Source organism: Perna viridis, chromosome 7 (assembly GCF_037379345.1).
Source record: "Perna viridis isolate PV_CMFRI_1.1 ecotype Kerala chromosome 7, ASM3737934v1, whole genome shotgun sequence".
NCBI classification, from domain to species: domain Eukaryota; kingdom Metazoa; phylum Mollusca; class Bivalvia; order Mytilida; family Mytilidae; genus Perna; species Perna viridis.
The window spans coordinates 30,353,252-30,370,120 of NC_142451.1; the positions used below are offsets into that span (position 1 = coordinate 30,353,252).

Here is a 16,869-nt window from a genome sequence, read left to right on the forward strand (position 1 = left end):
ACAAGGTCTTTTATCATGGGTAAAACCCATTCCATAAGGCAAGCTGTAAGAGCCCAAAAATAAATGATGTAAAACTATTTAAAATAAAAAAACGAAAATCTATCCAGTCTATACAAAAAAATATAAAACGAATACTTAGTTACAATGAACATAAAAAACACTCTCGAACAACCACTGAACTATATAGTAAATGTTCCTGGCTTAGGACATCCACGTTTGTGTGCGTTCAACCCTCCACCTAACATGGGATACAACAATAAAATAATATCTGTCGAATTCAGCTCTTGAAATCGATATAGAATACAAACAAATCGGACAAGAAACATCAAGCTGTACCTAACAAAATGTTCATTTCGGATACAAGGACGGGCCTGCCGGGCGTAATCCCCACTAATTTTTTTTTACATGAAATCTTGATTATTCACAAATTCTACCTCGAACATTTTTTGCCTCGCTTCGTAATCTGAAGCACCCCTGGAATCACGCACCATCGTCCTGCCTTTTTATTTCAAACTTGATACTAGCCCTCGACCCAAGACATAAGGGACTTACATTTTTCACCGATAGGTGAGAGTATTCCTTATTTCTGATGAGGGATATTTTTTTCACGTTCCTATAAAGGAGGGCGGGGTATTTAAAAAGGAGGTAGTTTCTTTTTGTATACAAAAAATTAAAACAGGGCATTTGTCATACGGCCTTATATATAGTGTCTACCCTTGGGAAATGTATGTATGTGGATTTTTTTTATGGTAAGGGGTCTTTTGTCTGCTTTGTAATTGTCACATACTTAACAAGTGATACTGTGTTTGCAACCAAAACACAAAAGTCGCCAAAACCGGCAAATGATCGGATTTTATCAAATTTTGAAGCCGCCATTAAATTCAGATTGTCATATTAATTCTAGATATAAATTTGCATTGAAATCGAACAATGTTGAAATTTTGCCGATTTTTGCGGCCATTTTGAAAATAATGGCGGGTTTCTGAAAAACATAGTTTTTACGCCTAAAATGTCAGCCAGTCAGGAACTGTGTTCTGAGTTATTTTCATAAAATTAATGAGCTCCACTAATTTTATAGAATTTTTTTTTCATTTTGCTCGTGTTTTGTTTTGGCAGCCATTTTGAAATTCAGGAAAGAGCTTGTACACCCCCTGAGCATGCTTAACATTGAGCCAAGTTTGATATGAATCCAATAAATGGTCTCCGAGATATTGCCAGGACATCTTTACGTGCAGAAGAAGTATAATAATAATAATAATAATAATAATAATAATAAGAAGAAGAAGAAGAAGAAGAAGAATAAATGTTATTTTTCGAGATTTTTTTTAATACTTGCATACATGAATCATGCATGCTTTAAACAGAAAATATTTTAAAATCCAATTTTATTCAAGTAAACAATATTTGTAGCGTTACTTGGATAAGCAGTCCTAACAGTTTCTCAGAAATCTGGCAAGTATTTCGGCAAATCTGAAAGTAAAGATAGAAATTACATAAATATTCACCAAATTAAGGATGAAATCTCTATAAATACGAACAGTAATTAATAAAGCATCAACCATTTGATGTTCTAATCCTTGGGGAGAGGGAAGCTATGATTGTTTAATCATAAAAACATGTGTTTTCGAAGACAACTGTTTTTTTTCTTCAAATTAATACCTTTACTGCGGAGAGATTAACATGCCCTTTTTTATGCAATGCTAGCTACAAATTATATATTTTTTCTCCAAAATTTGGAAACAAAACTTTTCTCCCCCCCCCACCTTTTTACCAATTGTGGGTAACTTCAAGGTTCATTTAAATTTCTATGTTATACCAATAAAATTTGAATCAGCTATTATGATGATAGACACTTGTACGAGAAACAATATCTTGCCTACTTGCCAAACAAAAAGTGCAAGGTCGGAAAGAAGACCACGTTATAAGTTTGTTGGTATGCAAGAATTAAATTTACTTCCATGCGACGTACATCATAATTAAATACCTTTTACTATCAAATCCCATTAACTGATAAGTGAACCCTATGGCTTTCCAACTTTTCAAAAACATTGGAATTTTATCGGCACATTCAGTTTCATCTTGATCTTTCAATTTGTCATACTCCAAACAGCAACGAAAATGAGCATCATTACACGATGAGGATAGCTAAAAAACAAAAGACCGTTGAATGACAATGAAATTAGATGGTTTTGTTATCATAAACGACTCTGTAAAAAAAATCGATTAATCTAGGCGAGGACATGTTTGGCACCCTTAAAAATTTGGACCATCAGTGTCGGATCCAGGGGGGGGGGGGAGCGGGGGTTCGGCCCCCTTCAGAAAATTGCATTTTTAAAAAATTGTTGAAAAATTGTTCAAGATACCATCAGATTGCAGGATTTGAGGTTTAATATTTCAAAATTTTCTTGGGGGCGGGGGCCGGGGGAGGGGCATGCCCCCACCCCTATCAAATTCGTATCACTTCGTGATCCTCACCGGTGATCCTGTCAAGAAATTTTTTTGCCCCCCCCTTACTTAAAACTCTGGATCCGCCACTATCCATTATACCAGAATTTCGATGTTTAGTTATATCATTTAGACTTTCTGCAGTGTGTCCTTTTTCGACTCACCACGTCTTGCCCAGTGAAGGAATCTTTATTTAGAGTCGTCACATGTATACACTTAAACAAGCAAAACGTATGCGAGCTCTTTAACCATCTATATAGTAAATTACAGAAGGAATCATATAAAAAATTTGTACAGACAGATACAGTAGAAGTATTTGCCCATAGAATTCCATATAATTTACCAATTTGCCAGATTCGGTTTCATCGTCATACCAGTCATAACAGACATCCCCGACTTTTACAATAGCCCTTTGTTGTAACAGTATTGGTGGTGAATCTCCATCAGTTTGGGGAATGGTGAAAGAACATTTACCGTCGTCAGTTTCTTCTTCAAAATCCGGACAGATGTACAACCCGAATTCTGAAATGACAATGTACATCTATCGAATTGTGTTTCATCCTAGAGAAGATAAGCGGTTATAAAATTTAAGTGTGTTGTCTGGAGCTGATTTGGTTTGGGAAGTTCAAATAGGAGAAGCGAGCTCTATGCCTTAAACACGGATCATTAAATGTTTTCTTGTCAAAATGAGAAATGAACTAAATGCTTTTGTAGTACAAGGGCACTAAGGACTTAAAGGCAGTGACTTACCTTCTGCGAAGCAAGGTACAAGGCCAATAAGAAAAAACAACAGAATCAAAACAAATCGTGTCCTCATATTTCTCCGACTGCAGAACTTATAAATTTAATAGAGATTAGTAAAGATTATTTTCATTGCATTTGCACCATTATACATTGAAATATCCAAAAACAATAAATTAGGGTTTAAACAGGATGCTGTGTTCAGCTTTTAAGGACTATTGATAAGTTATGAAATAAAAATAAAACTGCAATGACTAGATTTATTACATTCTTTATACGGTGCCCTTTAAAATTATGACCAACAAATCGACTGCGCCTGCAAAGAAACGATGTAGAATGTTCGAAAACAAATGGACTTACTCCTACGTTCAAACATTTAGCCATACGAGTATATTAACACTAATACACTGCTTCGTGTTCATATTACAATGGTAACTTGAGCCTCTGTGGAGAAAAAGATGCATATGGACTAAAATTAGAATACCTTAAACCTTGTGAAGATTGGGTTTAGTACTCAGACCTCTTTTCGTTTATCCAAAATGCGACATTATACCTATGTTTCATGCTACCAATCAAATGCACGTGACTGTGTGTGGCGATTCAGTTCAATATTGAGATTGTCTCGAGTTATAGACGGTTTTTCTATCTAAATTAATCCGACTAGACGATTTTTGTCATATTTTCAACTTTTGAAATAAAAAAAAAACGTATAGATGAAAACGTAATAATGTTTTGACGAGAAGGATCTGGATACTTTGTGAATCAATTTAAATGTTTCAACAATTCATTTGCATGAAAAACTGCACTTTTTCATCAGGGAGTGAAGTGTCGGTTCATACCAAAGGTGCGATGGTTTCATCGGGGGGGTCATTTGATTTTGAGGGGTGATGGGGGTGGGACTGGCAGATATTGAACATAAATGATCGGACTCATTATGCTAGAAATGAAAAACTGGCTTATCATATCAGAAAATAAATATTTTGACCCCGACTTAAAACTTAGAGATTTTTTATACTGAGTATACCAGTCATATACACACATATATATATATACCACAACCCTCTATAGTCTTTTAGCATATTTAGTATCTTTAAAAGTATATATATATTATACTATTTCTTTTTTTTTGAATTTAAGCTGTATTTAAACTATTCATAAAAAATAATTTTTTGGACTCTCATTTGAGTATAGAAAATAAATAACCTAACCAAGGTTATAGCGTAAAGGAATAATCTAACTTGCCTCTTTTCTGAAATGAAAAAAAAATTGCAAGGCATTCCCCCTTTTAGAATCAAATGGTCGTCCCTTAGATGTTTTTTTTAATATCTAGATATATTGTCAAATCATCTAGAGACTTAGTTTTCATATAGATATGTAAAATTGAGAAAAAAAGTTATATAATGTCCTAGCACCCCTTTTTGAGGAATCTCAGATCAAACCCTCCTTTTCAAAGTGTATGGATTTCACCCCTGAAAAGATCTTCATGCATAAACTCGTGTGCTTATCACAGAAACTGGAACACATTTGACGTATACACTTGCCTTAATTGAATAGCAAATCAACTTTTATTGTCAGTGGGATATGATATTTTCATTGGATCCATGCCATTTTTAATTTTTTTATTATACCAGTTCAGTGGAACCTTTTTAATTCAAACCTTGAATAAATTGAAAGCCTGTCTAAACCAGACACTTTTTAGTCTCTTCATATCATTTTTGATCAGTCTAAACCAGACACTTTTTAAAGTCTCTTCATATCATTTTTGATGTATTTTGAACTGGGTAAAATCTGTCTAAACCAGACACTTTTTAAAGTCTCTTCATATCATTTTTAATGTATTTTAAACCTGAGTAAACAAGACATCTGTCTAAACTGAACAAATTCTCAGTCTTTAATGGTTTGGTTTACACAGGTTTCACTGTAATTGCCATATCTAGAATTCTGCCAGGTAAGACTTTTTAGGGTCTCCTACAAATGGAGATGATGTTCTCCAAGAAAAGGACAAGATCTCTATGAATATGAAAATGAAGAAGGGGGATTTTGAAATATGAGGCTAACTATTACAGATAATAGATGATAACTGAAACTGCCACCAATTGACAACAAAACTTACAGCAAACCAAGTAATGGAATTACATGCACTATTGACCATTTATTATAATCAAATTAAGATACTTTTGTCCATTTTGAGGTATTGTTAATGTTTAACACCTATATTTGTTATTTTGAACAAGAAAAACTGTAAATAAAGCTCACTAAAGGATACTCCTGCTACCCATCCCAGTAACCATATCATCAAAATATAAACTAAGACATCAAACAAATAATTGATGTCAATTCTGTCTGAAATAAAATCTCAAAACATGTAAAGTTTCAGTCGAAATATTAAGAGGTCATGATAAATAGATGAAGAGAAAACTGTAATGGAAAAAGTTGTGACAAATGATAGGGCACCATGATAACTATACACCTCTTGCAAAGCAAAGTATAAGAAAACTGGATATGGCTACCGAAGTCCTGTAAGTCCAGAGTCTTATCACATGTACATTCTTAAAATGCAACTTCAGAAGTAACAAATTTTCTGATTGGATGCAGCATCTAATACACATAATTTTGCTATGTGACAGTGTTGTCATCAACCTTTTAAAACACTTCAGTAGCACTCCAACTAAGAATCAGGCAAAATGTATTATATGGTTGGAAAGCCTACATATTTTTATCTTCGATATTTTATTTAACTAAACAGAAAATAACGTGTATTTTCATACAACCCCTATTCATAAGATAAATCATATAGAATGTATTTTAGAAAAAATGAAGGGAGATAACTATGTCAATGACAATAAAATTAGATTTTCAACATGACTTATCTCCTAAAAGCAGACAGGTTGAAATGAATGATTATACATTTCATCATATAGACCTATAAAGCAACTTAATCACAAAAATAAAAATGTGTAGCCTTTTTTTTGGGTGTATCACCCTATCACCTATTTCATACTTTGCATGATTCTTAGCTGGAGTACTACTTAATTTATTAAGAATAAGTGTAATCTTTCTTCATGAGCATCTCTATTTTATAATTTACTATTATAATGAATATTCCATTTTTTTTTTTTGGTTTCCCAACTTCTTAAGCTACACTGGCTTTGCTCAGAATTTTTTCAATAGAATGCAAGAAAAATGAGGGTTTTGACAGAGTTATCTGCCCTTGAAATGTTCATTTTCAGTGCATTTCAATGAAATTGTAACTCAATGCACCAACATGATATGGAAAATATTGTCTTTTTTTCCTTGATTCTAATTGTGCAAATGGTGTTTTTTTTTTTCAATACCATATATTTCAACCACTGCCTGATTTTTACAAAGACTGACACTAAACACACTGCCAAAATTACCATGATTACAGTAAATAATTCAGCACAACTACATGTGGAAACAAACAAATGGAATACAGTATGTGTAAAAAGAATCTTTTTTTATTGTTGAAGTTTTTTTCGTTTAATCTTTTTGCTTGCTCTGAATTCGTCAATTTTTCTCTTCTTTGCTTCTTTTTTATTTAAATTTTTCTTCAATTTTCTCCTTGCTGCTATTTCTGGATGAGTGACAGCCTGAAATAAAATTTTAAAAAATCAATAGATGCATCTACAAGAGATAATACAGCCTGTTTTCTCTGCAAAGAGTGGCAGTATGTATTCTTTTTTGTATCTCAAAATTTCACATCAAAGTGTTCACAATAAGCAGAGGCACCTTTAATTGTTAGTTTATGTTACATTTTTTTCAATTTCCAAAAAAAAAAAAAAACCAAAAAAAACAAAAAAACAAAAAAATTGAAAAAAATTGGGGGATAAGAGTTTTTTCTTGGTTAAATTACAATTATGTGATAAAACGTCATGAGTAGTCAACCGGACAATTATCTAGAAGATTAAAACTTTCTATTGTTTCGTAGGTACTTTAAGGTTCAGCTTAAGTCAATATCTAGAACTTTCCCTTAATGAAATTGTTTCATTCATACTTTTAATAAATAAATTAAATTTAGTCCTGAAACATTGCTAAATGAATCTCTAAATGTACTTAACATACAAACACAAGTCAGTTATAACTTCTATATAACAGTAACAACAAAAGTGTAAACAACATATTTTAGAGCTACAGCTGTCAAAAACAAGATTTGAAGTCTGAAATTCATAAAGTCCCATTCCTTAATGTATTATGCAGTGCAAGCTTGATAAACTTTCTTGAAAAAATGTTTTGTGAAGGAAGGAAACATGCCTACACGTAGAATTACAGGAGCATAATAATTACATTCTTAGCATCTGGACTAAAATTATCTTAACAATTAATGTCCTAGATTTTGACTTTAGCTGAACCTTACTCTAAGTTGGATAGATAGTAAGTCAAAACCATCAAAATTCAATATAATTTAAAATTAAGAAAGAATATGGTACATACAGTGACAGCTTGTTTTCTTTTCCTTGTCTCCTTGTTAACGGTACGTTTCTTCATCACCTCTGCATATGCTTCAGTAAATTTATCTACCCCTACAACATTCTTGATAATGTCTATCACTTCCTGAGCTAAGGTTTTTAATTCCACATCTGAAATTAAAAATTTACGAAAGACATGAGCAAGTGCAGTTTATATGTACAGATGAGTAAAATAGTTTGGAAAAAAAAACTTTTTAGGCATAAGAATGCACAATAAATTTTTTTCTAGAGTAAATAACATCACTTCTATTTCTGTTTAAGACAAAAACCACAAAAAAGATATCACACGATAAGGAGTAAGTATTGCTTCAGTAGATGATACAGGAGTTCTGGAAAGGAGGTCCTCACAATAAGAGCTCAAGTCAGGTCATGCTTCAGTATTTCTAACCAGTTTAACAAAGAATTCTACAGACATTTGATCAAACTTTTAAACTGTACCTGAATTAGGAGTGGAATCAGCAGTTTCTCTCTGTAGAGGTGGAAGTAAGATTTGGAGAACAGAACTTAATAAATCCTCTCCTAAGTCTATACTGACAGCTGCTATCCACTTAAATACACTAGTTCTCTAAAACATTAAAAAAACCATTTACACTGAGAAATTAAAAGTAAAAATATAGTATAATGGTTTATCTTGTTAAAACTTTTCAAGAAAATCTGAAGTTGTGTAAAGTACAGAGGAAACAGAAAGGAAAAAAAAGACACTACCCTTAACTATCAGTATATTCACTGGCCATTTAAAACTACCGTGAAACCTGTCTTAACCAAACTCTTTTTGGACTTTTGGTCCAGTTTAGATAGGTGTTCAGTTTATCAAGGTAAAAAATACATATGAATTGATACAATGAAACTTAAAAAAATGTCTGGTTTGGACAATATTCAAGGCTTGGTTTATACATGTTTCAATGAATATTGAGGTCCAACTTAGAACCTCAGAAATTCAAGGCATAACTTGAATAGGAGCAAAATTGAGTCTCCAAATTAATTAATCTAACAGGTAGTAAACTCACTTTGACTGTTGTAACAGCATTACTGACAACCTCATGATTGGCCTCTCTCACCATCTTCCTTGCTATCCACGGTAATGATAGTCTATGATCCTCACTTAGAGATACATGTTTAGACACTTTGGTTATATATACCATGTTTTTAATGACCTGGTCAGCTAATTCAGGATTTAAATAATGTGACTGGAGTTGGGAGACTAGATCACCACTCAGCTGTTCAATCTATAAAAGATGTTAATTAAGCAATGTTGAAATAGCCATTTCCAAAAATAGGGCATAAATGGAACATTAAGTGATATGCCAACTAGTAATGGTGAAAAAAAGGGGATGGCAAATGTTCAAAATGGCCTAGCTCTTAAACTATATTATGGATTTTGCTGAAAATTGAACTTAAACTGAACTTTATGGTACTTTCATTGATCCGTTCTTAAGGTCAACATCTGGAAACTGTGGGGGATGGGAAGGGGGAACATTACGGATGGTCATGCAACATTTTGGTAGGTACCACATAATACCTCCCCACCTGGTAAACTAGCCATCTGAAGTACTTTTTATTTTGGGGTGATGGTTCTTGTGATTGGTAAAATTGTGTTTTGATATGATTAATTTAACAAAATTCATAATATTTAAACTCATTGTAAATAAACATTTTGATAGTGTATGAATCTCATTTGTCTGACCAAACCAGAAAAATTATAACATGTTTTAGAACCTTGAACATTTGAACAAAACTGCTAATCAACACTTTCTAGACATCACTATCAACAATAACAGGAAATGAAAGTAGTTCTAGGAGACAGACAAGAAATGTGTACACTATTATCAGTTTTAAAAGTAATAGGAACACTATTTTGAGTTAGGCAAGAAATTTGAACACTATAATTCCCAAGTTTAGGTGAAATATTCTAAACTCTTACAGTTTTTTCCCCTAAGAACAGACACAAACCTTTTGAACAGGTTCTGTACCCCAGTACTCTGAACTCTGTGATTTGAGTATATCTTCAGGATTCCAAGCAGCAAACAGCAGACCAAACAGTTGGGATGATGATGTTCTCACCCAGTTATGTGGGTACAGCAACAGGGTTTTCACATGACCTGTAAGGTACAAATAATATCATTTTGTTATATAATATTGATAAATTTGTTAATAACACTACAATATGGTGTCAATAACTACGCTAAATTTGTCAATAACACTACAGTACAGTGCTGATAACTACACTAAATTTTACAATAAAACTACAATACAGTGTCGATAATTATACTAAATTTGACAATACAGTCTACTGTTATACTTGTTTATTACAGTTGAAATATACAGTTGCAGTTTTAGTTCCATTTAATTCATAGTTCAGACTTAAAAAAATTATTAACTTATTTAAAATATGATACCCAATTTAAACCTTGCTGACGCAGTCTTGACTCAGTATTAGAAGCTCTACCCTAATTGTTTCATACAAAGCTTACTACCAATTAAATACAGGCCTGTCACCAATTCTGCATACCAAATAGTTTTGCTGTCTACTTACCCCATATCCTGTTCATATATTTGTTATACTGTCTATCCCTTAGTATGTTACACTCCTGGCAAACTTTGGTCAGTAATGTCAGTAAACTAAACAATAAATGGTCCAGCTCTTCTGAACCCTGTAATATAGATTAGAAATTGAAGGGTTTAACTTTTTGTCCAAACTTAAAGTAAATCCTTTTCCTAAAAAATCCTGCAGGGGTATATCAAGACATTTAAATACAGTGAAACCTGTCTAAAGGGAACCCTGAATGATCCAAAAACCTGTCTAAACGGAATCCTGAATGATCCAAAAACCTGTCTAAAGGGAACCATGAATGATTCAAAAACCTGTCTAAACTACACACTTTTTGAAGTCCCCTTATATCAATTAATGTGTATTTTGAACCTCGGTAAACCGATAACCTCTCTTAACTGAACACCTCTGAAAGTCCAAAAAGGGTTTGGTTTAGACAGGTTTCACAGTTAAAATGTGGGGTAGGGTTGGTTCTGGTTTCCAAACCAATATTTGTTCAATTATGCCAGTTTTGCATCATATTAACAAAATTTTTTACAAAAGAGGAGAATTCAAAGCAACTAACCCCTGGCATCCAACACTCTTCTGCATTCAAAATTACATTTTTACAAATCTGTGGTATTCATGTACTTTTATATTCAAAGCATGCAAGTTCTAAACAACTGTGTGATCATACCATATCATCACCATATTAAAGTTTCTTAGTCTGGAATTCTTCAAAATACATGAAAACAGTTATCTTTCCTACTAAACACAAGAGATTATGCATTATCCAAAGGAATTCATACCTCTGTATCTGAGCAGCTCTTTTCAAATTCCTCATCAATAATGGGAAGAACCTGAGATAACCTTGATGTGAACTTGGTAGTTTCTACTTCTACAAACAAACCACATGTCTGGGCTCCTAATGTTTGCAATGATTCCTACAAAACAATTTAACATTTCTGTACTTTTCAAGTTACAAACTTTTAGACATTACAAGCAATGGGAAATAACTTTAAAAAAAAGATAAGATTCACTATTTACATTTACAAACAGTTATGTAAATTTTTGTGAGCTATTTGTCAAGTTACTGGTTTCAAAACATTACTTGCAAAGAGAAACACATGCACATCAGACAGACTGATCTCATTAAGAGGCAGGACATATCCTAAAAATTAAAATGATTCAAACTTTAGTCATTTCTTGTTGTTTTTATATATATTTAATCATCTAAATAATAGTCAACAATCACTCTTACGGAGTGATGGATCGTTAAAAACGATGCGAAACATAACAATAAATTAAATAAACGCTAAATATGTTTAACATCACCAGAAGACGGTAAAATTTACATTGAATATTTCAGTTAACTGATATCCGTCTTCAGCATAAAAGTCATAAAACTTTATGAGCATAAAACTCATACAACTTTCTGAGCATTAAACTCATAAAGTTCAAGATCAAAACAGATTCAGAAGCTGAATCATGTACGCTGTGGGTGATTGTGCTTTTATCAAAGGCACACATAAGCAAATGATAAGGAGCCTGAATGAATATAACAAAGGGGGTCTTTTTATCAAAATTAGAAATAAAAATAAACTGTGGAAAACAATTAAAAAAAAAGTCAAAATATAGTAGTATGGCGTATTGATGTATAGCATGTAGTGCTGTACCAGTCTTAGACCAAGACCTAAAAATGGATTATTTTTTCTCGTTTATTCCATCTGGAGAAGTTGTTTGTAATTTCTTCATCCAAAAGCTTTCCCGAGACATTCTTTTACATTTTGACCAGTTTTATTATGTTCTATGATCGTTACAACAATGTTGTGGAGATCCTACTTGGGTGTGTCCTACAGATCTAAGATGGCGACTTAGAGGGAGGTCTGGTTTGCATTTGTAGTCACTGCAATGATGCCTGTTGAAAGGTTGTTCTGTTTTGCCAACGTACTGCATACCACATCGGTTTTGCAAGGCACGTCGCAAAAAATGGCAAATTCCTTTCGTATGCAGTAGCTTTTAAAGGTTTTGGTGTGCAATATCTGAGTACAGGTCTTAAATCTTTTATCTCCACATGGTCGACACTGGCCTGTTGTATTTTGTTTGGGCTGAGATGAAATACCTGCTCTTACTAGGGCATCTCTTAGGCTCTTAAGTCTATGGACTGCCAGGACCGTTAGTTTCGTTTTTTTAAAAAAAAAAAAAAGATAAATTTACCTTTTCCTCCTGTAGCCATTTTATACACATAACAAATAATTCATTTCTTGCTTTTTCATCAATCTGTAACAAAATAAACATATCAATATCTAAACATGAAATCACAGTATACATTTACTAATTACTGAACTAGAAAAAACTGTGAGCAAAGCTCACTTGGTGATACCCCCCTCCCCTCCCTAGTAAACCATATAAGGTACCCCAGAAGTGATTTAAGTATCAGTCCATATAAAAATCAGACACCGCCTATGGTAAGGTGATTCATGGTGTAGAAAAACCCATGAATCAGTTGATGGTTTTTTGGCCTACATATGCCATACTTTTGTGACAATAGTCATTTCTGTATTTAGATCTGAAAAAACTACACTTTTATCTCCCACTAAAATCAACCGAATCAAACCAAATCAAGAAAGATAACTCCTGCAAATTGCTAATTTCATGTACAAACTATATAAACTTTATCTCAAAAGCACAACATCCAAATGAAAAACTATGACTTGTTATGTGATCTGTAACGGTTTTTGAACAAGAAATAAAACTGAATTCGGGGTTTTTTTGACATGCATGAATCACCTCCTGTCTGATTTTTATAAAGACTGCTACTTAAGTATTCTGATGGAAAACAAAATAGGAGATGAGGTGCAAAATGGCATCATGTAATAAAGAATCTGTGAGTTTCATAAAATTCCATTTAGCCGTTTCAGATGAGTTGTGGATTAGAAAAGAAAGGGCAGACACCTTAAACAGTACATACCTCCCGCTTTTCAAGCTTGGGTATAATTGTTGATTCAATTAAATCTCTCATATACAGTATAACTAACAAAAATTAACCATATTTACTAGTATCGTACCTGTTGCAGTAAAGATTTGATAGCCAAGGCAGTCAACTTTTTACATTTTGGTGAAGGGTCATTGACTAGTGCTGCTGACATTGGTACAAAGAACAATCCAGAATATTTCACCAGGATTACCTAGATGGATAAAAATAAACATGGCATGGTGAGCGAAAGCGTATTTCTGAACCACACAAAATACACACAACAGCCCCTTTCTGAATAAATGCAGAGGTTTTATTTTTTATTTAATTGAGTGGGTCCATGCTCTTCCCTTTTCTATTTGCTGATGTCAAACAAAGGGACTTAGTACTTAGAGCAGTTATTGTGAAAGGGTCCACTTTCATTACAAATGAAGCTAAATCACTAATAACTTATTGTGAACTGATTTTTTTTTATCTATTTAACAATGACCAAATACTACATTTATCCAGTATTTGCTAAAATCCACAGTTGCTTTACGTAAACATATTCTTACTTCAATTCACAAAGTTTTACGAATACTTGTATTTAAGGCAATCAATACTCAATATTTTAAAAAGTATATACCTGTGGAAATGTGGAGAATATAGTAGCCAACATTTCCAATGAAGATTCTCTGCCAGTATCTATTTCATATGACAGCTGGGAAACATAGTACTCTAAATGTCCTGCTAGAGCTTTACCCTGGGGATAATCCATTAGGTACTGGGAGATAATCTAAACGAAAAAAAAAAGTACTACAACATTTAATTCATTTAACATAACTTTATAATTGAAACTAAATTGGAATTAACGGCTGCAAAAAATTAGAAAAAAATGTAATATTTTTTTAGTTCATGGGTTATTTAACCTACATTTCACTTCAAAAATATACTTGACTCAGTGATAATAACATTTTGCTAGAAATTGTTTTTCAATATTTTACTGAACCATGAATACAATGTATATTTTACCCCAAAATGAGCATGCTTGTACATAACATAAATTATATGATACATTAAAGTACTCCTCAAAAATTTCTATTACAGTTGTAAGACAACTCAATCATACTGAACAACACCTTATTATCTTTTTTTGCATTGGCAAAACATCAATTCATTTTTCATTGTACAAAAACAAATTAAATCATCATTAATTATCAAATAACTGCAGGATAAACCAAGTATAAATGGATGGTATCACAGACTGAGACAACTACAGTGTCAATTCATATCATAATATTGTAGCCATATAAAAATTAATCACTTGTAAAAAATTCGATTAAAATAAAGGCTTAAAGCAAGTATTTACCTGTCTACATTCCCTCCTGACATGTGCTGAGTCAGCAGTTATAGACATATCTCTTATCTTGGTGACTATCACTTCTATCTCTGGAGTCTGTAGTTTCCTTGTCAAAATTGCCTGAAACAGAATTAAAACGACTTTTGTAGTTCCAATATTTGCAATTTTTCAGTGACAGTACAAAAATAATTTTGTCAGACTTAAGAGAATTCATAATCAAACTGCAATTCTAATGCAACATTTGTTTTATCAAAGGATTCCATTGAATAACAAAAAAACGTCAATTCCACTACTGACTGTCTCAAATTTTCAAAATTTATTTTTAACGATTTTCAATTGTTATTTTCACAGTAATATTTGACAATTACATTATAATGGTAATAACCATATTGTATTTGAATATTTGTTGTCGTCAATCTGTGGTAAATTTGACGGTGGCAAATATTCAATTACTGGCTCTGCTTAAGTGACGCTAGTAAACTAAATTTGCCAACATCAAATCAACAACTGAAACCAAATAAAAATCTCCAAATATAGTACAGCCAACTGTTAATTCTTCACAATGTATTTAATATGAATGACTCCTCCATTGACAAAAATCTCCAAATATAGTACAGCTAACTGTTAATTCTTCACAATGCATTTAATATGAATGACTCCTCCATTGACAAAAATCTCCAAATATAGTACAGCGGACTGTTAATTCTTCACAATGCATTTAATATGAATGACCCGTCCATTGACAGAATGATATAATAGATTAAATTAACTTGTTACTATTTTGTATTTGTGGTACTGTGAAAGTACTATTGTTTGTTGGGTACCAATTTTCATGGTTTTCGTGGGTATGTCAAACCATGAAATTTGGTTCCCCATGAAAAGATTTCCATTGAAGTGAATACTGAAAACCTCAAGACCACAAATTGAAGAATTTGTGAATTTGAGTTTCTTCCCTAATCCACAAAAATTGGTATCCACGAATTAAAGTACTTTCACATTTAATAGTAAAATCTGTCCAAATCAAACCCTCAATAGAAAAACCAGTATAAACCAGGCAAATTTTAAGTCCTTTTTAGTCAAAATCGATACATATAGACTCTTGGAATGGACGATTTTTGTTCATATTAAGCAGGTTTTTGCTTTTACAAATATTACCAATTTGTTTTTCTCTAATACCTTGGCCATGATGAAGGATCAAATTACCTTAAACAAACTGAATGCTGTACTCTGTCTGTTATGATCATACAGATCTTCCTCACAGAAGGTTAGTAGAACATGTAACTGGTTCTCTTTAATAATGTAGTATTTCACATCTCTCACTAATACCGTCACAGTCTATAAAGTAAAAATAACATATTTTATTACACTTCATATCAATTTGATTAATTTTGATTGAGTTAAATACAAAGGTAATTCCTTATTACATGTCTCAGAGGGTGATAGTCTGTTACGTTGTCACCCTCAGCTACACCTCGGGATGACAACAATTTTCTTGGGGTAAAAATGTGATATCACCCTCTTAGCTACATGTTACTTTTATACTATTTTCATGAAATTCTAATAAATTTTCACATCTCTTGACCTTGGAGAGAAGCACTGTTCCACTGACAAGAGATTTCAACAATATAAACAAAACTGTCTACTTAAGGAGGTAGACCTAGGGTAAGGGACATAACTCATGAAAACAGGGATATGTTTGTATTATAATCAATTTCACCAAAGCCTCTCAAGCTTTCGTTTGAAGCAGAATAAAATGAATCCAAGTTAAATAGATGCTTACATAAGATTGATGCAAAATGCTGAATACAAACATTCCAATGATTTTCAAGAGTTATGTCCCTTACCCTAGGTCTACCTCCTTAATTCAATTGCAAAATCCCCTTGTAAAAAAAAATTTAAATTAGCCATACCAATAAAATTACTCTCTGTTGATTAAATGTGCATGAATTTTCACTGCAAAATGTGAAAAACAGTGGTTACAACTTAAGGACTGAGCTTCAGTTGAGTTGAAAAACTTAAATACTCCTCCTAATAAATTCCTATAAATTAACATCAAATCTAAATGTAGAAACCTATGACATAAAATGCATAAAAAATACAAGCTTTAATTTTCAAGTTCGAAAGGACCTCTCAGAAAGAGTGCAAATTAAACTGTCTTTAAAATTTTTCGTCATACAGTACCTTGAACAACAATGAGACCAGCTCAAAGTTGTCTCCCTTTCCACCACCAGCTGCAGCATAATTTTTTAACAGAACAAATATTCCACCAGCTATCTTATTGATACCAGATTTAAGTGCTGGTAAGGGGAACTTTAACAACCACCCTAAACATCTTAGACACATTGTGTTCACCTGA

The 16,869-nt window shown here is 32.6% G+C and overlaps 2 protein-coding genes across 3 annotated transcripts in view; both read right to left on the bottom strand.

The window, feature by feature from the left end:
• Positions 1-1,370: 1,370 nt before the first annotated feature.
• Positions 1,371-3,340, bottom strand: LOC148612236 (uncharacterized). The gene is made up of 4 exons (XM_088595463.1): positions 3,196-3,340; positions 2,789-2,967; positions 1,985-2,145; positions 1,371-1,470 (listed from the first exon to the last, which is right to left on the bottom strand). The coding sequence occupies exons 1-4, from the start codon at positions 3,260-3,262 to the stop codon at positions 1,431-1,433; spliced, it is 447 nt and encodes a 148-aa protein (XP_088451589.1). The 5' UTR covers positions 3,263-3,340; the 3' UTR covers positions 1,371-1,430.
• A 3,309-nt stretch (positions 3,341-6,649) lies between these two features.
• LOC148612237 (small subunit processome component 20 homolog) overlaps positions 6,650-16,869 on the bottom strand; it is a 70,774-nt gene continuing 60,554 nt past the window's right edge. For both annotated transcript variants that reach the window (XM_088593494.1, XM_088593495.1), the window contains 13 exons: positions 16,695-16,865; positions 15,717-15,848; positions 14,523-14,633; positions 13,800-13,949; positions 13,269-13,388; positions 12,418-12,480; positions 11,010-11,144; positions 10,207-10,324; positions 9,624-9,772; positions 8,681-8,899; positions 8,112-8,238; positions 7,639-7,784; positions 6,650-6,797 (listed from right to left, as the gene is read on the bottom strand). In XM_088593494.1, coding sequence (XP_088449620.1) covers positions 6,666-6,797; positions 7,639-7,784; positions 8,112-8,238; positions 8,681-8,899; positions 9,624-9,772; positions 10,207-10,324; positions 11,010-11,144; positions 12,418-12,480; positions 13,269-13,388; positions 13,800-13,949; positions 14,523-14,633; positions 15,717-15,848; positions 16,695-16,865 — 1,773 coding nt within the window. In that variant the 3' untranslated portion in view covers positions 6,650-6,665. The remainder of the gene's footprint in view (positions 6,798-7,638; positions 7,785-8,111; positions 8,239-8,680; positions 8,900-9,623; positions 9,773-10,206; positions 10,325-11,009; positions 11,145-12,417; positions 12,481-13,268; positions 13,389-13,799; positions 13,950-14,522; positions 14,634-15,716; positions 15,849-16,694; positions 16,866-16,869) is intronic.